At 37.1% G+C, this 24,700-nt stretch overlaps 1 protein-coding gene and 1 non-coding gene across 9 annotated transcripts in view; one reads left to right on the top strand and one right to left on the bottom strand.

Annotated features, from left to right (window-relative positions):
- The first annotated feature begins 208 nt into the window (after nt 1-208).
- The window catches only part of LOC116565151 (probable ATP-dependent RNA helicase DDX60-like), a 129,181-nt gene continuing 104,689 nt past the window's right edge, over nt 209-24,700 (top strand). Inside the window, exons 1-5 of one of the 8 annotated variants that reach the window (XM_032298615.1) lie at nt 209-341; nt 13,540-13,658; nt 13,826-13,895; nt 14,410-14,599; nt 23,707-24,048. In XM_032298615.1, the coding sequence (XP_032154506.1) occupies nt 13,655-13,658; nt 13,826-13,895; nt 14,410-14,599; nt 23,707-24,048 (606 nt within the window). In that variant the 5' untranslated portion in view covers nt 209-341; nt 13,540-13,654. Of the gene's footprint in view, nt 342-1,013; nt 1,182-3,906; nt 4,976-11,202; nt 13,659-13,825; nt 13,896-14,409; nt 14,600-23,706; nt 24,049-24,700 lie in introns of those variants that run through there. The other 7 variants (XM_032298614.1, XM_032298616.1, XM_032298618.1 and 4 more) reach the window with 7 other exon arrangements.
- On the bottom strand, nt 14,811-14,940 carry LOC116565327. The gene has a single exon (XR_004275387.1). It is a non-coding gene; the product is annotated as a small nucleolar RNA SNORA51 (small nucleolar RNA).

Genomic DNA, 24,700 nt, shown 5'->3' with positions numbered 1-24,700 from the left:
TACAGGCCTGTCCCAGATGGCGCAGCGCGGCCTCTGCTCTGATCTCCCTGAGATCCTCAGAGTAAATCAACGCATGGGGGCCCCTGCCTACCCGAGACCTAAGATTCTGCCTCCAGAACACGGGGGATGTGGAAGCCGGAAAGGCCTCACGGTGGAGAAACGAAAGCGAAACTCACGCCCTAGCTCGGAACTCCGGCGCCACTTCCTGGCTCAGAGCCTCAGTACCCTCCGGGGCGCGCGCTCCCTCAGCCAGGCGCTGCGCTCCGGCCCGCTCCGCCTCTTCCCGCCAGACGTGCGGCGCTCACGCTCCTGGGACACCGTGGGTCCGGGTCCAGGGTCGGGTGAGGACTGCGGGTGACGCAGGGTGTCTCCCGCGAGCCTGGAGCGGAGCCGTCCCGCGGGGGTTCTGTGTTTCCTTCCGCATCCAGATGGGCCGGACAGGGAGGGGGGCTGAGGGCTTCGCTTGCGCGGGGAGGTGCGGTGCCCACGGGGCTCCGGCAGGTGGAGGTCAGGCTTAGGGAGGGGAGGGGGAAGAGGGACAGGACAGTGCTCAGGCATTTGAGGGGTCCTCTTCACCCGAGAGGGCCACCACGCCCGGATAATTTTTGTATTTTTAGTAGAGACGGGGGTTTCACCATGTTGGCTAGGCTGGTCTCGAACTGCTGACCTCAGGTGATCCGCCCGCCTCGGCCTCCCAAAGTGCTGGGAAGACAGGTGTGAGCCCCTGCTCCCGGCCTCATCTCCTCTGTATCGTGGCACTTCATGAGGGGTTGCATATTGACGACAAAGTGAGGGTCCTCCGATCTGGGCACAGCCAATCCAACCTGGACGTGGACCGCAGCAAGCCGCTTCCTTTTTTTCCGTCTTGGATTTAAGTTCTTAATAGCGGAAATCAGGTTTTATTATTTCCCTGGAAAGGTACTTCGTTCTCTTTCCCCGTCTCTTTTGTTTACAAAGTTACATTGATAAATGTATAATAAACTCCTCAAGGTTTTCCATAATCAAAGAAGCTGACATCATCCGTGATGGGGCCTTAAAGATTTATGAAATCTCCCAATGACCGCTGGAAAAAGCGGCCAGAAATAGTCAGAAGCAAGTCCTTTAAAGACACAATAAGAGGTCCAAACTAAAACATCAACGAGATACAGACCTTTGTGATTTCCAGTATTATCCTGAAAGCGGTAACATACCATTCAATGAACCTAAGATTTGCTGTTTGAAGTTTGGTGGCACTCAGGTGCTGAGAGTTTAGGGTACTAAATAATTGAGGGTGGGTTCTGCTTCCAAGGCTCTTCCCCTTCTATCCCAAAGATATTGGAGGTAGTTTAGTGTGAATCCTTCCTGATATTCTACAAAGAAAGAAACAAGTTTCTGTCTATAGGTCCTCCCTCTCTCTCTCTCTCTCTACCCCCCACCATCCCTCCGTCCATCCATCCATCCATCCATTCATTCATCATCTGTCCATCTCTAGATCTATACACTTTAAAAGATATTTTGGCTGTCCCACTGGTGTGCTTTGCTCACTTCATGATTAATTGGTACCTCTCAGTCTCATTTAGTAATTGCTGTATGATATCCCATGGTATGCTGGGTCATAACTGATCAGTTTCATTTGAAGTAGAAGAGAAAGACATAAAACAAAAATTAAATGTCCTTCTCTAGTACTTTCCCCTTCATACTCAGTCTCACAGTTTTAGTCCTCCTGAGGCGTTACTCCATAAACATACTCATAAATTTCTTTGTCAGTTGCTTATAAATTATATGCTTACAAACCGATTTTTTGTTTTACCAACTTTTGATAGACTCCAGCAATTCCCTGTGAAATAACATCTATGCTACCCACTTTGCCTTCCAATATGAGTTCTATATTTTTAAAAATTCTTCCCATGATTAAGTTTATGACTTTTAATAAAATATCCGTGTTAATTTTAATCCTTGACTATATTGATATGGGTGGAAATCTCTGCAGTTTTCACTGCTGCAGCCTCATTTTCTGCTCTGTAGGTATGGAGACCTGCTGGTCTTCATAAAAATTGTTACATCAGTAAAACAAACAGCAGGTTACAAAAAGAGTTTTTTTTTTTTTTTTTTTTTTTAATAGAAAAAGGGTTATTTATATAACCCTTTTTATAGCCTGCTGTTTGTTTTACTGATGTAACCATTTTTAAGGCAACTCATAGTTTATTTGGAAATATAATTCTCTAAAAAATGTGTCCAACTTCTGATGCTGTAGTTAGTTCCCTATGTCATTAATTACACCCAGAGAGTTTCTATTTTCATCCTTCATTCCCTCTCAAATTAGTAGAATCTGCCTTAAGTTCGTTTGAAATGACAGTCTGGCTTGAGAAGGGCACACCTCCATGTAATATTTCCCACAAGGCTACGTCCTTTTGTTTAACTGAGAATTCTTTATGAGTCTATGTTGAGCAAGTTTTTTTTTTTCCAGTCTTGTCACTTTTTATTTGCAGTACAGAAGCTGTCACCTGTGTGACCCAAATTTCTTGGCTCCCCTCCCCTCCCCTTCCCTTCCCCTCCCTTCCTCTCCCTTCCTCCCCCCTCACCTTCCCCTCCCCTCCCCCTCCCTTCCCCCCCTTTCCCCTCCCTTCCCCCTCCCTTTCCCCTCCCTTCCCCTCCCTTCCCCTCCCTTTCCCCTCCCTTCCCCCTCCCTTACTTTCACTTCCCTTAATCTCTTTCCTTCCTTCTTTTCTCTCTTTTCTTCCTTCTTTTCTCTCTCTTTGTCTTATATCTTTCTTTCTTGGACGGGTCTCACTTTGTTGCCCAGGCTGCCCATGATTCACCAGGGTTGAAGTGAAGGAGAAAATACTGAGGGCAGCCAGAGAGAAAGGTCAGGCTACCCATAAAGGGAAGCCTATCAGACTCACAGCAGATCCCTCAGCAGAAACCCTACAAGCCAGAAGAGATTGGGGGCCAATATTCAACATCCTTAAAGAAAAGAACTTTCAACCCAGAATTTTACATCCAGCCAAACTAAGCTTCATAAGCAAAGGAAAAATAAAATCTTTTGTGAACAAGCAAGCACTCAGAGATTTCATCACCACCAGGCCTGCTTTACAAGAGCTTCTGAAAGAACCACTACACATAGAAAGCAACAACCAGTATCAGCCTTTCTAAAAAATACCAAAAATTAAAGAGCATCAACATAATCAAGAATTTACATCAACTAATGGGCAAAACCCCCAGCTAACATTAAATGGCAGTATTAAACTCACATATATTATTATTAATTCTAAATTTAAATCGACTAAATCCCCCAATCCAAAGATACAGACAGGCAAAAAAAGCCAAAACCCATCGGTATGCTGCATCCAGACCCATCTCACATGCAAGGATACACAAAGACTCGAAACAAAGGGATGGAGAAAGATTTACCAACCAAATGGAGAGCAAAATAAATAAATAAATAAAAAGCAGGAGTTGCAATTTTTGCCTCTGATAAAATAGACTTCAAAGCAACAAAGATCATAAGAAGCAAAGAAGGATATTACATAATGATAAAAGGATCAATGCAATAAGAAGAGCTAAAGATCCAGAATATATGCGCACCCAATACAGGAATACCCAGATATATAAGACTTATAAAGAGACTTAGACTCCCACACAATAATAGTGGGAGACTTCAACATCAATATTAGATCAATGAGACTAAACTAACAATGATATCCAGGATTTGAACTCAGATCCGGAACAAGTAAACTTAATTAATATTTATAGAACTCTCCACTTTAAATACACAAAATATACACTCTTATAAGTACCACATCACACCTATTTACAGGTTTAAATGAAATATTGTTTGGCTGCTTGTTTGTTATTTTCTTCCCTCATTTTTTTTTCATGTCTGTATTATTAAACACAATTATAGGTATACCCATTTTTAGACTGCATTCTAGCCTGGGCAATAAAGCAACACCCCCATTCTCTCTCCCTCTTCCTCTTCCTCTTAAAAAAAAAAGAGATTTGCAGCGACTACCCATGGCTCCCCACTGTCTGGCAGGGCTTTCGTGGACCTTGGGTTGCAGGAGGGATGAGATAAGCACAGGATCTGAAATGGAGCGCCGAGGGGGTTAAGTCCCTTGACGCTCCAGCCTGCTGCACATTTCAGGTCTTTGAGGAATCACCACTGTCTTCCACAATGATTGAACCAATTTACATTTTCTAGCTGTCTTTTCATAATGAATGACATGACACCAACAGGATCTACCACTGATTGACCACTAGTAAATGCCAGAGACTTAATGAGGTCCTGCATACCAGTGGAATTACTGACATCAGCTGGTCTGAAGAACCCCATGAGAAGCTGACTTACCCAAACAATGCAGTTTCTACACCATGTTGATTTCATCCCTCTTACCCCAAACAATCAATGACCCCAATTTTCCATCCCCTTGCCCTCCATAAATCCCTTAAAAACCCCGGCCCAAAACTCCTTGGAGAGATGGATTTGAGGGTCTCCTTCCATCTCCTCAGCCACCCTGAGATCATTAAATACTTTCTCTAATGGTTTAAAAAAAAAAAAAATCGCTCCAGACCTCAAGCGATCCTCCCACATCAGCTTCCCGAAAGGCTGGGATTATAGATGTGAGCCACTGTGTCCAGCCAATTGTCTTACTTCTGGCTCTGCTTATTTCTTTTTCCCTTTCGTCTTCAGTCATAGCTCCTCAAAAACAGCAACTAAAACACATACACTGACCTTCAACCTTTTCCAATCACTTTTCTGGGAGTATCAGGCTCTTTGGCACATGGCTGGCTTCCTAGTTTCGAAGGGGATGATTTCTACCAGATATTTTGCTTTGCATCACTTTGGTTTCCAGCTTTTAAGCCCAAGAAGCCTAGTTTCTCACTGCCTGTTGTTATCTGTCCATTAGGTTGGAGCTACATACCATGTTTGCTTGATTTTATAATCCACGTCTTCTCTTTTTACATCTAAGATGAGGATGCAGGTTACAAATCTGTGGTATGTTATAGTTTAATTGGTAGTATTAAGAAAATTAGTGGTACACAAAATGATGGTGCATCTTGCAATTCATGGCTTTTTAGATTAAAAGAATGGTAGAACTGTACAACTATGTAAAGATAGGAAGCATTTCACTTCTGTACTGATTTCTGTACCAGTAAGGGAATGCTAACTTCTGTAGCAATTACAACTTCTAAATTTCAATGGCATTACACAATAGAAATTTATATGTTGTCCTTCTAAGAGTTCAAAGCAGATGTTCCTGGCCAGTGGGCCCAATAGTGATTCAGGGACCCAGTTTCTTCCATATAGTAGTTCCACTGTTCCCTGGATTCTTAATATTCTTTGCACCTAACTTTTCAGAAGAGGAGTAAGAATAGAGAAAGTATACCTACTTCTCAAAAGTCTGTCTATCACTTCCGCTCATATTCCACTGTAAGAACTAATTTCATGATTACCTCCAGATGCAAAAGAATGGGGAAAATCTAGTCATTGGCCAGACAGCTACTTCTTAGTGATAATTCTTACATGTGGAAGGAGGAGCATGCATTTTAGTGGATAGTTAATGACTCTGATCTGATACATATGATTTAAAAAAATTTTTTTTTAACTTTGGTTGGAATCCAAAAGAAAGTTTTCACAGTGCAATTGGTAGGTAAATACCTTGTTTCTTAATTTACAGAATTTCTTTCTCTTTCTCTCTTTCCTCATCTCTGACTCTGTCTTTGTCTCCCCTCACCATTCTCTATTAGTTCTTATAATTAGAGACATGAACAGTTTTTTCTTAATTTTTCATATTTTTGTTAAGAGTTCACATAGATGGTGTCATATGCCATTCAGAGACAGAGAATGTCTTACCATCTCTATTTTTATAATGTTAGTATCCACTGATGTTCAATGTCTAGATCCATGAATTCATTAGATGTTTCGAAATGAGGAAAACATAAATTCCTCATCGCTTTTATTTTTTGAACTGGGTGACATCTATAAAGACAAACTTCTCATATAATATTTGCTTGATCAGAGTTACACTTTGTATTGACAATGGGGGATACGTGTTTGAATTTTTTTTCATTGCAAAACATGTTCTTTTTAAAAACTTTTATTGCTTAAATCTTTTTTTTTTGATTTATCTTCTCTCTTAGTTTGCTAACGCTGCCATAACAAAATACTATAGACTGGTGGCTTAAACATTTCTCACTGTTCTGGGGCTGTGAAGTATAAGATCAAGATTCTGGCTGATTCAGTTTCTGGTGAGGGCTCTCTTCCTGGCTTTTACATGCCTACCCTCTTGCTGTGTCCTGTATCCTCACATGACAGACAGAGAGACAGAGATAGAAAGAGAGAGAGAGAGAGAGAGAGATTTTGAGCTCTTGGATATTTCTTCTTCTTTTTCTTCCTCTTCCTCTTCCTTTTCTTCTTCCTTTTCCTCTTCTTCTTCCTCATCCTCCTCCCCTTCTACCCCTACTTATTTTCTTCTCCTTTCTTCTTGATGGAGTTTCACTCTTGTTGCCCAGGCTGGAGTGCAGTGGCGCGATCCTCACCACAACCTCCACCTCCTGGGTTCAAGCGATTCTTCTGCCTCAGCTTCCTGAGTAGCTGGGATTACAGGCATGCAACACCACGCCCAGCTAATTTTTGTATTTTTAGTTGAGGCGGGGTTTCTCCATGTTGGTCAGGCCGGCCTCAAACTCCTGACCTCAGGTGATTCACCCACCTTGGCCTCCCAAATTGCTGGGATTACAGGCATGAGCCATCGCACTCGGCCTCTGATGTTTTTTCTTTTCTTTTCGTTTTTTTTTTGTAGAACAATTATTCATTTTATTTTTATTTATTTTTTTTAAATTGCATTTTAGGTTTTATGGTACATGTGAAGAACATGCAAGATTGTTGCATAGGTACACACATGGCAGTGTGATTTGCTCCCTTCCTCCCGATCACCTGTATCTGGCATTTCTCCCCATGCTATCTCTCCCCAACTCCCCACCCCCCGCTGTCCCTCCCCTATCTCCCCCCAACAGACCCCAGTGTGTAATGCTCCCCTCCCTGTGTCCATGTGTTCTCATTGTTCAACACCTGCCTATGAGTGAGAACATGCGGTGTTTGATTTTCTGCTCTTGTGTCAGTTTGCTGAGAATGATGGTTTCCAGGTTCATCCATGTTCCTACAAAGGACACAAACTCATCGTTTTTGATGGCTGCATAATATTCTATGGTATATATGTGCTACATTTTCCCTGTCCAGTCTATCATCGATGGGATTGGGGTTGGTTCCTGGTCTTTCCTATTGTAAACTGTGCTGCAATGAACATTCGTGTGCATGTGTCCTTATAGTAGAACGATTTATAATCCTTTGGATATATACCCAGTAATAGGATTGCTGGGTCAAATGGGATTTCTATTTCTAGGTCCTTGAGAAATCGCCACACTGTCTTCCACAATGGTTGAACTAATTTACACTCTCACCAACAGTGTAAAAGTGTTCCTATTTCTCCACATCCTCTCCAGCATCTGTTGTCTCCAGATTTTTTAATGATCGTCATTCTAACTGGCGTGAGATGGTATCTCAATGTAGTTTTGATTTGCATTTCTCTAATGACCAGTGATGATGAGCATTTTTCATATGTTTGTTGGCCTCATGTATGTCTTCTTTTGTAAAGTGTCTTTTCATATCCTTCGCCCAATTTTGAATGGGTTTGTTTGTTTTTTTCTTGCAAATCTGTTTTAGCTCTTTGTAAATTCTGGATATCAGCCCTTTGTCAGATGGGTAAACTGCAAAAATTTTTTCCCATTCTGTTGGTTGCTGATTCACTCTAATGACTGTTTCTTTTGCCATGCAGAAGCTGTGGAGTTTGATTAGGTCCCATTTGTCTATTTTGGCTTTTGTTGCCAATGCTTTTGGTGTTTTGGTCATGAAGTCCTTGCCTACGCCTACGTCCTGAATGGTTTTGCCTAGGTTTTCTTCTAGGGTTTTTATGGTGTTAGGTCGTATGTTTAAGTCTTTAATCCATCTGGAGTTAATTTTAGTGTAAGGCATCAGGAAGGGGTCCAGTTTCTGCTTTCTCCACATGGCTAGCCAGTTTTTGCAACACCATTTATTAAACAAGGACCCCTTTTCCCATTGCTTGTTTTTGTCAGGTTTGTCAAAGATCAGATGGTTGTAGATATGTTGTATTGCCTCCAAGGCCTCTATTCTGTTCCATTGGTGTATATCTCTGTTTTGGTACCAGTACCATGCTGTTTTGATTACTGTAGCCTTGTAGTATAGTTTGAAGTCCGGTAGTGTGATGCCTCCTGCTTTATTCTTTTAGCTTAGAAGTGACTTGGCTATGTGGGCTCTCTTTTGGTTCCATGTGAAGTTAAAGGTGTTTTTGTCCAGCTCTGTGAAGAAGGTCATTGGTAGCTTGATGGGGATAGTGTTGAATCTGTAAATTACTTCGGGCAGTATGGCCATTTTCACGATATTGATTCTTCCTAACCATGAACATGGAATATTTCTCCAACTGTTTATGTCCTGTCTTATTTCGTTGAGCAGTGGCTTGTAGTTCTCCTTGAAGAGGGCCTTTACGTTCCTTGTTAGTTGTATTCCTAGGTATTTTATTCTCTTTGTAGCAATTGTGAATGGAAGTTAGTTCTTGATTTGGCTGTCTTTAAGTCTGTTATTGGTGTATAGGAATGCTTGTGATTTTTGCACATTGATTTTGTATGCTGAGACTTTGCTGAAGTTGCTTATCAGTTTCAGGAGATTTGGGGCTGAGACGATGGGGTCTTCTATACAGTCGTGTCGTCTGCAAATAGAGACAATTTAACTTCCTCTTTGCTATTTGAATACCCTTTATTTCTTTTTCTTGCTTGATTGCTCTGGCTAGAACTTCCAGTACTATATTGAATAGGAGTGGTGAGAGAGGTCATCCTTGTCTAGTGCCAGATCTCAAAGGGAATGCTTCCAGTTTTTGCCCATTCAGTATGATATTGGCTGTTGGTTTGTCATAAATAGCTTTTATTATTTTGAGGTACCTAGTTTATTGAGTGTTTTTAGCATAAAGGGCTGTTGAATTTTGTCAAAGGCCTTCTCTGCATCAATTGAGATAATCGTATGGTTTTTGTCTTTGGTTCTGTTTATGTGGTGAATTACGTTTATAGACTTGCGTATGCTGAACCAGCCTTGCATCCCCGGGATGAATACTACTTAATCATGGTGGATAAGCTTTTTGATGTCCTGTTGCAGATGTGTTTTCTTAAGAAGACACCAATCTTATCAGATAAGGGCCCTATCCTTATGGCCCCCTGTAATCCTGATTATCTCCCAAAGCCCCCCTCTCCAATTACCATCACAGTGGGGTTTAGGGCTTTAAAATATGAATTTTAGGGGGGACATAAATATTCAGTATATAGCGTTATCTTTGGATGCTATTTCTAGACTCCATATATATATTTTTTAATGATAGTAATAGTATTCCTACTCTTTTCCTACCAGTTTTCCCTCTTAGTACTTCTCAAATTGGTTAGCTATTTTAATATATTATCAATGTTCAAAGTATTTACATTTTGGTTCTCTGAATAAATTAAGTATATATATTAGAATAAAAATTGAGCAACAACAAAAACCATAACATAATTATATATATAGTATTCATTATGGAGTCAAGTCTTGTGATTAAATCCAAATAGGAAAAGCATCCTATATCATTAAAACTTGATTACAGTAGACTTTTCAAAGCATTAAAGAGGATGTAAGTGACTGGTCATGTGTCAGGGCATTCAGTGTTGATCATAATGTTATAAGAGCTGACTTTAATCAGTTTTCACTATGTCCAGGTACTCTTTAAGCAGTGTATGTGTTAATACATTTTATCTCGACAACCCTAGGATAATAATATTATTCTAAATTTGCAGACAGGGAACCGAAACAAAAATGGTAAACAACTTGACTCAGGCCACACAACTCGTTAGTTGTACAATTAGGAATTCAACCCAGGCATCCTGATTTCAGAGCTCATGTCCTTATTCACCTTAATGCCTCTTTCGTTTTCATTCTTTTGTGGCTAAAATATCTTTTGTCAGATTTTAGATTTTCTTTTTATCTTTGGAGCACTGAAATTTTATCAGGATGTATCTAGCTGTAGCTTTCTCTTTTTTCATCAAACTTGTTTTGTTTTTGGAGAACCTTTTTAATCTAGGGACTCATATTTTTCTTTGGCCCTGAGACAGTCTTCTTAAATTACATCTTCTCATTTTATGTTTTTGATTATTTTTATCACCCATTCTGGTATCCCAGTTATTTCCTCCTGGATTTCCTTTTAATGGCTTCTATAAGCTTTGATCAATCTTTCATGTGTATTAATGTTTCTCTTATTTTTATCTCATTGTGTTTCTGAACTCTGTCTTTTAACTTGGGATTCTGTGTTATTGAATTTATAATTTATAATTTATTGAATTTATAATTTATTTTATATCTGCAATCTTGCTTTTTTATTGCATTTTAGGTTTCAGGGTACATGTGAAGAACATGCAAGATTGTTGCATAGGTACACACGTGGCAGTGTGGTTTGCTGCCTTTCTCCCCATCACCTTGGATTTCTCCCCATGTTATCCCTCCCCAACTCCCCACCCCCCCGTTGTCCCTCCCCTATTTCTTCCCGACAGACCCCAGTGTGTGATGCTCCCCTCCCTGTGTTCTCATTGTTCAACACCCGCCTATGAGTGAGAACATGCGGTGTTTGATTTTCTGTTCTTGTGTCAGTTTGCTGAGAATGATGGTTTCTAGGTTCATCTGTGTCCCTACAAAGGACATGAACTCACCGTTTTTTATGGCTGCACAGTATTCCATGGTGTATATGTGCCACATTTTCCCTGTCCAGTCTGTGATCGATGGGCATTTGGGTGGGTTCCAGGTCTTTGCTATTGTAAACAGTGCTGCAATGAACATACGTGTGCATGTGTCCTTATAATAGAATGATTTATAATCCTTTGGATATATACCCAGTAATGGGATTGCTGGGTCAAATAGAATTTCTGTTTCTAGGTCCTTGAGGAATCGTCACACTGTCTTCCACAATGGTTGAACTGATTTACACTCCCGCCAACAGTGTAAAAGTGTTCCTATTTCTCCACATCCTCTCCAGCATCTGTTGTCTCTGCATTTTTTAATGATCGCCATTCTAACTGGCGTGAGATGGTATCTCAATGTAGTTTTGATTTGAATTTTCAAGAGTGCTTTCTTGTTCCTGTATTTTTTTCTTTTCAACAGCAGCATGCAAGCTCTTATTTCGTAGATTCAATATCTTTGATTCTCTATGAAAATTCTAGTTGGAATTTTTAAAAGTTCTCTTCTGCTTTTTTTAGAATATTTTGATTTTTTTAGTTTGTTTATTTCTTTGTCTTTATTTTTGGTGTTTATTTTCTGTCTGATCAGTATTTTATATCTGATGATCCTAACATTTATATGGATATTATACATTTTAAAAATTACAGTGCTTACTAAAAAAGCTGATTGAGGTTTTCCTAACCTGTCTCTCTCTTAAATGGGAGGGAGTCTTTGAATGACCACTCCACTCACTCCTTCTGGTCTCATCTAAAATGTCACTTTCTTGGAGATATTGTCTGTAGCAATCCTGTCCAATTCATTAAAATTCTTTTACTTTTTAAATCATACTTAACTTTTACATATTTAAAGTTTCATTTTTTTTCCTACTAGATGATAAGTTCCTAGAGTACAGCAAAGGCTACTTTTGTCCTTTTCAGTGTACTCCCATGCCCAAGTGCAGTGCCGTCACGCAGCAGGTGTTTGTTCATTCAGTAGTTGTTGAATAAATGCATTCTGCTTTCTGTCCCTTCAGTTTCACAGAGACTATACTTACTTTGGCTATAAATACTTTTCTACCTACCAATCCTGTGGCAATATTGAGTTCTAACCGTATTTTGCTGCTGTTCTTTATGGTTGGTATGAAGTGAAGATGTGAGTTCTCCCAGAATCGGCTCCCAAAACAGGAATTTGAGTGCAAATGGTTCATTTTGGTGTTACAGAATATCCTGGAGACCGGAGAGACCAATGGATGAAACAAGAGGATTTTATTAAGGTGCCCACCGGCTCAGCAGATTAGTATCCCAAGGCTGAGGCCCAGAGAAAGAAAATGGGGTACTTTTATACATCCAAGATGACATAGCAGCTAACAGGTTTACAGAAGTCAGAACAAAGAACAGTTAATTAATTTGCAACATGTCTTGTTATGTATATCACATTTGAAAAATAGCGTTTTGAGGAACTCATTGTAGATTTTTTGGGTGTTATCTTGCCCTGTGACATTGCAGCTGGTTAGCAAGGAAAACAGGAGTCTTGAGATGCCTGGGAACTTTGCTGAGAATGTGGGAAGAATAGATAAGGTAGGTTGTACAGGGAGGAAGTTAATTTTAAGCAGTGCTAGGGGTTAGGTTTTATATTAAAAGCATACAACACAGCAAAATGTATTTTTTATATAGGAACTACAAATTATAAGGTTTTGTTTTTACTATTACTGCTATTATTTAATTCCCTTCTTCATTGGGAGTGATCAGTAGTGGCCAGAAACTTATTTTGGGAGTGACCCAGAGTTACTAATCAGCAGCCTTCACTGATTTCTTCTACCTGTGATATATACTCATTTCGTCAGTTATCTTTAGTAATCAAGTGACTTCATATTTCTATTTCTAGCCCAGAAACCTGGCCACCTTTTAGCATGCGTTGTCCAAGCCCCATCATCCATCCTCTTGTTCTTGCTAGGATCTGAGGCGTCATCCATGACACCCCCACCTCTCCCTTCCCATGTGGAATCTATTGTCAAACTATGTCACATTTATCTTCACAATGTCCCTCTGATAAATCCACGTCTCTCCACGTCTGAATAGCATCACATTAGTTCAAACCACCATCGTCTTTCTGCAGGACTATTTCAGTAGCTTTCTCTATGTACTTCCCCATCCAATCTCTTCTCTGTACTAAAGATAGAGTAATGTTTACCAAATGCAAGTGTGATCAAATTACAACCAGTTTAAAACCCATCAATGGCTGAATTGTGACCTGAAGGTAAAGACGAAACACCTTAAAATTCCTTAAAAGACTGCATAGCTTCCTTTTCCTCTATCCTTAGCTGACCTTTTTCTGTATCCTTATCTGACCTTATTTATCCTTTTCTCTAACCTTATCTGAAACAGCCTTACCCTCTGCTGCAGCCACACTAATGTCTTTTCTGAATCTGGTACTTTCCATACTGTCCCCTGTCACAAGACCTTTGCACATGCTGTTCCCTTTGCCAAGAATACTTTGTGTTGCTTTTTGAGGGGCAAATTAACTATAAGGGAGCATTCTTTCCTTCAGATCTCAGCTCATGCATTAATTCTTTAGGGAAGCCACACCCACATCTGTGCCTTTTCTCACATTTGTGGTTTGAAATTCTTTGTATGATTATTTGACCAATCTTTGCTTTTTTACTAGACTGTTGCTCTGTGGAAATTGTAACCATATTTTTTGGGTTCATTTTCTTTGTTTTAGGAATAAGTAGAGTTCTAATTTTTTTTCTTTTGTTACAGGGGTGCCATTCACAGCAAATATAGGCATTTTAGAGGTGCCAAAATAAAATATATCAGCCATATGTAATAAATTCCACTTCTACTCTTCTACCCTGTAGCCCCAGAAGCAGCAACAATGGGTAATTCTCAATCTTTGATATTAGCAGTCTATAAAACAACAATCTTGTGAGATATTGAGATTCAGTAATATTACAAAGTAATTGGATATCCATATTTCCTTTTCTTAATAATTACTAAATTATATATACATGTAAACATATTGATGGTTCAAAATCTCTTTTTTTAGGGTTAAAGGATCATGCAGTATTTTTCAGGAAAATGACAGAGTTAATTTTGTATGAAATGCCAAAAGCTGGGTAAGTATGTGAATTAAAAAAGAAAGAGCTATACTATTATATGCTCTGTGTATCCACATACCTCTTAACCCATATACACATACAGGATCACTCAACTATTTATCTTGGAGCAGCTTGGAGATGATGGGAATGCACTCTTCTTCCTAGAGTTGTCATGGCTGTCACTGAACAGATTATTTCCTAAAGCAATCAGACTTCTGGAGCTGGGGGTTATATATGCGCTTATCCAGAATAACAGCCTTTAGAATCATATTCTCAAGTTCAAATCCTGGCTCTGCCATTTAGCATTGGATAAATTCCTTTGTCTCTCTGGGCCTAATTTTCTTGTAATAAAATAGTAATTGTGCTATCTCCTTCTTATAACGGACAGTTGCTTAAATGAGGTACTGTATTTGAAAAGACATCGTAGACTGACATGAGGCATGCAACAAATAGTAGCTTATACAATAATAATAACAACAGCAACAAAGTCTCTGTGGAAATCATCTGTGATTTTTATTCTATTTTATTTTAGGTATTCCAGCATATTAAATGATTTCGTGGAATCTAATTTTTTTGTGATTGATGGAGACTCCTTGCTTGTCACATGCCTATGTGTAAAATCATTCAAGTGGGGACAGAATCTCCATTTCTTCTATCTGGTTGAATGCTATCTTGTGGATCTTATGAGTAATGGAGGACAATTTTCTATAGTTTTCTTCAAGGTAATATATGATGATTGATGTCTTTTTAATCCTTTGAAAACTATAACTGAAATCTCTTAAGCTAAAGAGTATTTTGCTTAAAATGAAGCATGTCATCATGGAAAATATAAAAAGGCAGATTAACAAAAGAAAATATTACCCATGATTTCACTACTCAGAGATAGCCATTCTTTATTTTTTATTTATTAAGTTTTTTTTTTTTCTCTCAACTGTATGTTCGCACATTCACAATATAGACCAGGCACAAGGTCTGGGCTGAAGTATATATAGGTAGGTTTACTCTAGCTCCCTTTCTATATAGTCAGTGTAAGAATTCAGTGTGTGGTAAGCACCAGGAAGCCCTTTCTTTAGTTTTCAATATTTTATTATAAAAATTTCAAATATAGATAAGTTGAAAGGTTGTGTAGCAAATATCTATATCTCCACCATCTAAATCATACAATTACATTTTATTATATCTGTAAACTTATCCATGCCTTTGAATAACTCCTTTTTTTGGGGGGGTACATTTCAAAGTAGTTGTAGACATTACATTTTACTCTTAAACATTTCAGCATACATGCCATTAACCAGAGTTCAGTACTTATCTGCAAGATTTTTTTTTTTTTTTTTGGCGGTCAAATTTGCATGAAGTGAAATGCACAGATCTTAAACGTATTACAAAAAGTTTTTCACCAACCTAATGCCATTTAATGAGCTTCCAAGTGTGCATAGTGTTTACCAGTACATTGAGCTTTGACAAAGGTGTGCGTGTATAACCCAAACTTTTGTTCCACAGGGCGTCTTCTCATATCCCTATCAAGTTCATCCTCACTCCATCCCTCAGAAGCAACCACTGTTTAAATCCTTTCTATTGTATTTAGATTTGCCTATTCTATAACTTTATTTATTTTATTTTTTTTTGAGATGGAGTTTTGCTCTTGTTGCCCAGGCTGGAGTGCAGTGGCATAATCTTTGCTCACCACAACCTCCGCCTCCTGGGTTCATGTGATTCTCCTGTCTTAGCCTCCTGAGTAGCTGGGATTACAGGTCAATGCCACCACAGCTGGCTAATTTTTGTATTCTTAGTAGAGACGGGGTTTCATCATATTGGTCAGGCTGGTCTCGAACTCCTGACCTCAGGTGATCTGCCAGCCTTGGCCTCTCAAAGTTCTAGAACTTTTAATAAGTAGAATTTTACAGTATGAACTATTTGTATAAACCTTCTTTCATTCAACATAATGTTTTTGAGAGGTATCCATTTTGTTGTGTGTATCAGTATTTTGTTCCTCTTACCAATTTTGAGTAAGGTTTTTATTGTAGAAATGTACCATGGTTTGTTTACCCATTTTCCTGTTGAGTGAACACTTGGGCTCCTTCAATATCTTGCCTAGATGAATAAAGGTACTATGTGCAATCACACACAAGTCTTTGTGTGGATGTAAGTTTTCATTTTCCTTATGCATATATCTGTGATTGGAAAATATATTTTATAAAACTGCCAAAACTTTTCCTAAGGTCATTGTGCCCTTTTATACTCACTCCAGCAATGACTAAGAGTTTCTGGTGCCCCATGTAGTTGCAAACATTTGTATTTGGTTAGTCCAGCCATTTTGGTGGATGTGTAGTGTGATGTTCCTGTGTTTCAATTGGTATTTATCAAATGGCTAATGATGTTGCCTACTTTTTCAAGCGCTTATTGTTCATCTGTATACTGTCACTTGTGAAGCATCTGCTCATATCTTTTGACTGGTTTAAATTGAATTCTTTATCTTTTTAATATTGAGTTGTAGTAGTTCTGGATATATTCTGTGTACAACATGTGGTCATATATATTATTGCAAATATATTTTCTCAGTCTGTGGCTTGCCACTTCGTTTTCTTAATGCTAGCTTTGGATGAGCAGATATTTTAGTTTTGATGAAGTCTAATTTATTATTCTTTAATGGTTATTGTGCCTATATCCTGATAAGAATCATTGCCTATCTCTTAGTCATAAAGATAGTCTCCTATACTTATTAATAATTCTAGAAGCATGTAGTTTCAGCTTTTACATCGGTCTATGATATGTCTTGAATTAATTTTTGTGTCTGTGTGGTGTGAATTAGGAATTGAGGTTCATTTATTCCAGCATCCATTGTGGAGACTGTTTTTCTTCTACCAGTAGAATGCTTTGGTTTCTTCATCAAAAATCAAATGATTATATATGTGTGGGTCTATTTCTGGGCTTTCTACTATGTTCCATCAAAGGATTTAACAAATTACCAGTACCACAATGTGCTGATTCGTGTAATTTTATAGTAAATCTTGAAACCCATTTGTTCTTCTTTAACTTTCACTATTCTAGGTTCTCGGCATTTTCACACAAATTTTAGAATGAGTTTACCAATTTCTATTTAAAAAGAACAATGGGGTTATAATTGATAGTCATTACATTTGTAGAACAATATAGTTTTTCAGTTAGTGAACACAATATATAGCCGTTTTTTATTTAAGATCTCCAATTTCTCTTATCAGTTTTGTAGTCTTCATTGTGATGTTACACATCTTTTGCTAAATATATTTCAAGATATTTCATGTTTTGATCTTATCATAGATTGAACTTTTAAAAAATTTTGTATTTTTTGCTGTTTGTATGTAGAAGTAGAATTGGTTTTTGTTAACTGATATCCTACAATCTTATCAAAGCAACTTATTAATTTTAGTTGCTGATTTGTGTATTTCTTAGATTTTTCAAAATATTTAGTGAATAAATATATGCTTATTTCTTATTTTTCAATTAAAAAAAATTTCTTTTTCTTGCCTTATTACAGTGACTGGCACTTCTAGTAAATGTTGAAGTAGAGTGAGTGGGCATCTTTACCTGGTCTTTGATCTTAAAGGGAAAGCGTCCATTATTTCCCTGCTAGGTATCATATTAGCTGTAGTTATATATACCCATTATCAAATTGAGGAAATTTCTTCTTATTTTAAGTTTTCTGAGAATTTCTATAATGAGCAGGTGTTACATTTTTAAAAAATGATTTTCCTATTATCAAATTGAGGAAATTTCTTCTTAAGTTTTCTGAGAATTTCTATAATGAACAGGTGTTACATTAAAAAAATGCTTTTCCTACATGTATTGAAATTCTGATAGAGTGTTCCTCTTTTATTTTCTTAATTTGGTAGATTACATTAAGAAATTGTTAAATATTAATTCAATTCAATCTTTTATTCCTGGGAAAGCCTCAATTGGTCATGATAGATATACTTTCTTTAATATATTGCTGAGTTTGATTTCCCAATATTTTAAGCTTTTTAAGTATATAGTCGTGAAAAATATTAATCTGTAATTTTATTTATTTATTTATTTGAGATGGAGTCTCACTCTGTCACCCAAGCTGGAGTGCAATGGCTTAGTGTTGGCTCACTGCAATCTCTGCCTCCCAGGTGTAAGCAATTCTCCTGTTTCAGCCTCCAGTGTAGCTGGGATTACAGGCATGTGTTACCGTGCCTGGCTGATGATTTTGTATTTTTAGTAGGGACAGTGTTTCCCTGTGTTGGCTAGGCTGGTCTGGAACTCTTGACCTAAGGATTCTGCCAGCCTCGGCCTCCCAGAGTGCTGGGATTACAAGTGTGAGCCACCGTACCCAGCCAGTTTTATTTATTTTTTTTTATAGTGTCTTTGTCTGGTTTTGGTATTAGGATCATGCTGATTTAGTGAATGTGTTGAAAAGCCCATTTTCCTCTTCTGTTTTCTGAAAAAGTTTTTGTAAGATTAGTATTATTTCCTCAGACAAATCTGATAAAATTTGATAAAATTTTCCTGTGAAAGCATTTGGGTCTGGAGTTTTCCTTTGAAGAAAATTTTTGATAACAAAGTCAATTTCTTTAATAAATGTAGGGCCATTTAGATATTTTGTTTTATCTTGTGTCAGTTTTGTTAATTGTATATGTCAAAGAATTTGCCATCTTATCTAAGTTATTTAATATTTTGGCATAAAGTTGCATATAACATTCTCTTATTTTCCTCTTATTGCCTAAAGATTTGTAGTGATGTTAGTGTTAGTTAGGTCCCTCTTTTATTTTTATTTTTTGAACAGAAACTAAATTTTCTTTTTTTAAAGTTCAAGACAGGGACTCACTCTAACTCCCAAACTGGAATGCAGTAGTGTTATTTTGGCGCACTGCAACCTCTGTGTCCTGCGCTCAAATGATCCTCCACCTCAGCCTCCTGAGTAGCTGGGACTACAGCCGTGAATATGGTTGACTTATTTTTGTATTTTTTGAAAAGATGGGGTCTTGCTGTGTTGCACAGGCTAGTTTCCAACTCCTGAACTCAAGCAATCCACCTACCTGGGCCTCCCAAAGTTCTGGGATTATAGGCATGAGCCACTGTGCCTAGCTACTAAAGATTTATTTTTTCATTTTTTTTTTCAAATTATGCAGTTTTACACTGAATGACACAGAAGGAAACTAAAATTACCAACAGTTTATATGTAAGCTTGGTTCCTTTCTTAAGGAAAAGAAGAACAGAACAAAACCAACATGTATTCTAACAAAACATGTTAGAACATGTTTTGTTAGAACAAAACCAAAAACCCTCTAAAAACTTTCACATTACAGTCCCATTTTGTCAACTGGCAGCTGTCTGTGTCCCTTAAATCTTTGATTATCTGCTGCTTTCTGTGTAACAGGCTACAAAGCACACAGACTGTAACTATAGCTTTCCAAAAAGGGATACATGGACCATATATACCCATCACCCAGATACTCTAAACCAGTTTTGAAACATAAACTGCAGAAATCCTGACTAATACAGCAAAAGACTTTTTTTTTTTTTGGCCAGCTGCTAGTGACAACCAATGATGCAATGACAGGAGGGTACTCATCAGAAACATGACATTAACTCTTCAAAGCAACTGCTCTACTTGAAATTCACATCTGGTGAGGGAATAGATTTTTATTTTTCTATTTCCAAATGATAAGTATCATTACATAATTTTACAAATTAAAATGCCATTTGTCATTGTTATATCTCTGATTCTATAACCTGATACACTGATAAGGGAAAATAAGGAGTTAACTTTTTAAAACATGTGTGAAAGCCATATCTGCTGTATGTGACACAGCCTCACGGATTCCCTACTGTGATAATTTCCATTTTATTCTGCCTTCATTTATCCTTTATACTGCTGACTTGTGTCTTCTTTCTTCTTGATTAATCTAGTTAGTGATTTATGAATTTTGTTGATGTTTTCAAACACCTAGCTTTTTCATTTTGTTAATTTTCTGTATTGTCTTTTTTTCTTTTTAATTTCACTGATTTCTACTCTTGTCTTTATTTGTTTCTCTTGGATTTTTCTTACTTTTTTTTCCACAAGCTTCTTAAGTTGAAATTTTAAGCCAAGCTCTTTCTTCTTTTCTATTTATGAACTGTAAAAATTTTCTTGTAAGCCATGTTTTAGCCACATATCACAAATTTGCATTTTTTTTTACCATTTAATTAGAAATAATTTCTGACATCTCTTGTGATTCTTTTTTCTTTGACCAGTGGATTATTTAGGAGTTTGTTGTTTTAAAAGCTGGAGGTATTACACTGATAGATTTCAAAGTATCCAACAAAGCTCTAGTAACCCAAACAGCATGGTACTGGCATAAAAATGGACAATAAAAATGGACATTTGTACCAATGAAACTGAATGGAGAACCCAGAAATAAATTCACATGTTTACAGCCAAATGATTTTCGACCAAAACATCAAGAATGTTCAATTGAAAGGACAATGTCTTCAGTAAATGGTACTCAGAAAATTGGATATTCACATGCAGAAAAATGAAACTGAACCCTCATTTTCACCACATAAAAAATCGATTCAAAATGGATTAAGGACTTAAATGTAGGACCCAAAACTATGAAACTATTAGAAGAAAATATAGGGGAAATTCTTTAGGACATTGGTTAGTGCAAAGATCTTATGAAGGCCTCAGAAGCACAGGTGGTAAAAGCAAAAATAGACAAATGGGATTATATCAAACTAAAAAGTTTCTGCATAGCAAAGGAAGTAATCAACAGAGTAAACAGACACCTTCAGAATGGGAAAAATGTTTGCCACTGTTTATTCTACAAGGAATTAATATCCAGGATAAGCAGGGAACTCTAACATCTCAACAGCAAAAGTAAAAAAAAGATAATCCAATTAACATGTGGGCAAGTGACCTGAGTAGACATCTCTCAATAGAAGACATACAAATGACCAACACGTATATGAAATCATAGTCAACATTATTACGCATCAGAGAAATGCAAATCCAAACCACAATAAGATAGCATCTCACCCCATTAGAATAGCTATTGTCAGAAAGACAAAAAAAAATGCTAGTAAGGATGTAGAGAAAGGGCAACTCATTTGCTGCTGGTATGAATGTGAGTTAGTAATATGGAAAACAGTATGGAGGTTCCTCAAAAAATGAAAACCAGAATTACTGTGTGAACCATTAATCCCACTACTAGGTACATATTCAAAAGATAGGAAATCATTATGTTAAAGAGATATCTGCCTTCTTGTTTTTATTACACTATACATATAGCCAATATATGGAAACAAACCAAGTGTTCATCAACAGATGAATAGATAAAGAAAATGTGGTGTATACATACACAATATAATACTATTTGGCTATAAAAAAATAAAATTCTGTCATTTGTGGCAACATGGATCACCTTGGAGGACATTGTTACACAATAGTGTGGCTATAATTAACAGTAATTTATTGCATTTTTTTTCAAATACCTAGAAGAGCAGATTTGGCATGTTTTTCAACACACACACACACACACACACACACACACACACACAAATAATTGTGTCTGATGTGATCAATACACTAATTACTCTGATTTGATCATTACACATTATATACATGTATATCAAAATATCACCCTGTACTCCATAAATATGGGCAATTAGTCCAGGTGAGCTGGCTCACACATGTAATAAGGGCACTTTGAGAGGCTGAGAGGGGAGGATCCCTTGAGGCCAAGAGTTTAAGACCAGCCTGAATAACAGAGTGAAATCCTGTTTCTACAATTATGTCACTTATGGATAATTTAAATAATTAAAAAAGTATTGTTTTAATGTATAAATGCTTGTTTTTTTTCTATTTGTGTTATTATTGATTTCTAATTTAATTCCATTGTGGTTCTAATTTAATTCCAATTTCAGTTATTTACACATCTATTAGGATTTGTTTTGATGCCCAATATATGGCCTATTTTGGTGAATGTACCGTCTGTTCTTGGAAATAATATAGAGTCTACAGTTCTTGAATATAATCTTCTAGAAATGTCATTGTCAGAGTAGTTGATAGCTAAAATTAATTTTTATCTGCAAAAACAGATACTTATTTTAAGGACACCTAGGAACATGAAGTAGGAGGCAAACTTCTCTCAACAATCTTTTTTGCTCCCTGAATTTTTATTCTTAAATTCTAGGAAGCACTTTAGGATCAAAACTGAGAAGAAATTGTATTTACATTCCAGTAGAATGGCAAATTCAATAGAGGCACTATCTTTATTTGGATTGATCTCTATAAATATCCTCAACAGTTGTATTATACTATGCTTTTTAAAAATTACAGATTGAATGGCTTCAAATTTTAACAAATCTCAACCCAAATACAAAAGTATATTATGAGCACATTCCCTTATCCTACTCCTAGAAGCAATTGTTGTTTTACTTCTAAGAATTCTAGTCTATATTTGTTTAATCTTTTTACATAGGATTTTTTTTTTTTTTTGCAGGTGGTGGTTAGTTTTGGCACCATTAAAAGTAAAAGCAGTGTTTTGATCGATACATATAGAAAAGTCAGGTTTCTTCTTAAATATTGACAGTCTAATAGACTAGATTGTCAATATCATTTAAAAACCAATTTTTTAATCTTTTATTTTAAGTTCGGGGTATATGTGCAGGTTTGTTCTATAGGTAAGCTTGTGTTATCAGGGTTTGTTGTACAGATTATTTCTTCACCTAGATATTAAGCCTAGTACCCATTAGTTATTTTTCCTGATCTTCTCCCTCCTCCTACCCTCCACCCTCCAGCCTTGTGCAGGCCCCAGTGTCTGTTGTCCCCCTCTCTGTGTCCATATGTTCTCATTATTTAGCTCCTATTTGTCAGTGAGAGCATGAGGTTTTTGGTTTCTGTTTCTGCATTTGTTTGCTAAGGATAATAGCCTCCAGCTCCATCCATGTATCTGCAAAGGACATTATCTCCTTCTTTTTTATGGATGCATAGTATTCCATGATGTATATATATCACATTTTCTTTGTCCAGTCTATTATCAATGATTTAGTTTGATTTCATGTCTTTGCTATTGTGAATAGTGCTGCAGTGAACATGCATGTGTCTTTATGATGAAACAGTAATGGGATTGCTGAGTTGAATGGTAGATCTGTCAGGAATTGCCACAGTTTTCCACAATGGTTGAACTAATTTATACTCCCACCAATAGTGTTAAGCATTCCGTTTTCTCTGCAACCTCATCAGCATCTGTTATTTTTTGCTTTTTAGTAATAGCCATTCTGACTGGTATGAGATGGTTTCTCATTGTGGTTTTGATTTGCATTTCTCTAATGATTAGGGATGTTGAGCTTTTTTAATATGCTTATTGGTGGCATGTATTTCTTCTTTTGAAAAGTGTCTGTTCATGTCCATTGCCCACTTTTTAATGGGTTTTTTTTCTTGTAAATTTGAAAAATTGAAATTTTGATTTGCTAAGAAAAGATTTACATTGTTTAAGGAGGAGACGCATCACCTGGAACATAACTGCTAATAGTGATCCACGTCAGCTTCTCAATTCAGATGAAATATATCTATCCACTTGCTACTTTGATCCCTATTTAAACATAGAGTAAAAAAATTAGAAGTGAAGTAATAACGTATGCCTGCTCAAATAAAGGAGAGGAGTCTATATAATCCACATTTTGACTTGTGGCATACAATTGTGAAATGAGTCAAGTTTAAGGCCCTTGAGAAAAACAATTAGATCACGTGGGTTTGATTCTATATGCCTTTGTGCTGTAAGCAGCAGAATTAACAAATCACTAAAGCAAGATTTCAAAATGACATACTTTTTCTTTCTCACCACAGGATGCTGAATGTGCATATTTTGATTTTCCTGAATTTCTTTCATTGAGAACTGCTTTAATTCTCCACCTTCAACACAACACTGACATTGATGTGCAAACGGAGTTTTCTGGATGCTTATCACAAGATTGGAAGTTATTCTTGGAACAGCATTACCCATATTTTCTGATAGTTTCAGAGGAAGGCCTGAGTGATTTACAAACGTACCTTTTTAACTTCTTAATCATACATTCCTGGGGAATGAAAGTCAATGTTGTGCTTTCTTCAGGGCACGAATCTGATACTCTCAGACTTTATGCACATATTATGGAAAGCACAGAGAGAAACCAAACTTTTTTGAAGCAGGTAATTGACATTAATAACTCTCATTTTTTTCTCCTGATTTTTTATTTTAATTCTCAAAATCTTTAACTCAATATTCTTTCTGTCTTCTTAGTGGAACCTACAATAGGCAGTCTGAGAAGAGGTAATAAATTTAATAATGGTAACAATGATGATGATAGACATTCATTAAGCACTATGCCAATTCCTTTTCCTAAATTTCTCTTAGTTCTCAGGGTACTCCTATAAGGTTTGTGGTATTGTTATCTCTATCTATTCACATCTAATTATGGTATTATCACCTCATCCATAAAAGAATACTTGGAGTATTAAAGTAATTTGCTCATGTTAAGTACCTTATTGTGGTATAATAAGAAATATATTTGCACTCTATCTGTAGTTTCTGTCACAGAGCTCCTAACACCCTTGGAATTTCTTGAGTAATAATAATGTCTTTTGTTATTTGTAAAGAGTTGCTTTTGATCACATCTGAATTTTTCCTATGAGGTGACCTAGGCTGGGGGCCCTGGATAGCCTCAGCATTGGGCTGGTCACCAAAAGGACCAAGCCATTAGAGGCTGAAAGTTTCAGTCCCAACCCCCAACCTCTGGGAAGGGGAGTAAAAGGGGCTAGATATTAAACTGTATAAAAACTCTTGAACATTAAGGTTTGTTGA

The sequence above is a fragment of the Sapajus apella genome, unplaced genomic scaffold (assembly GCF_009761245.1).
Source record: "Sapajus apella isolate SASKATOON/1434 unplaced genomic scaffold, GSC_monkey_1.0 scaffold39, whole genome shotgun sequence".
Taxonomy (NCBI): Eukaryota; Metazoa; Chordata; class Mammalia; order Primates; family Cebidae; genus Sapajus; species Sapajus apella.
The sequence above is the reverse complement of the archived record's forward strand: the minus strand, read 5'-3'. Positions and strand labels throughout refer to the sequence as shown.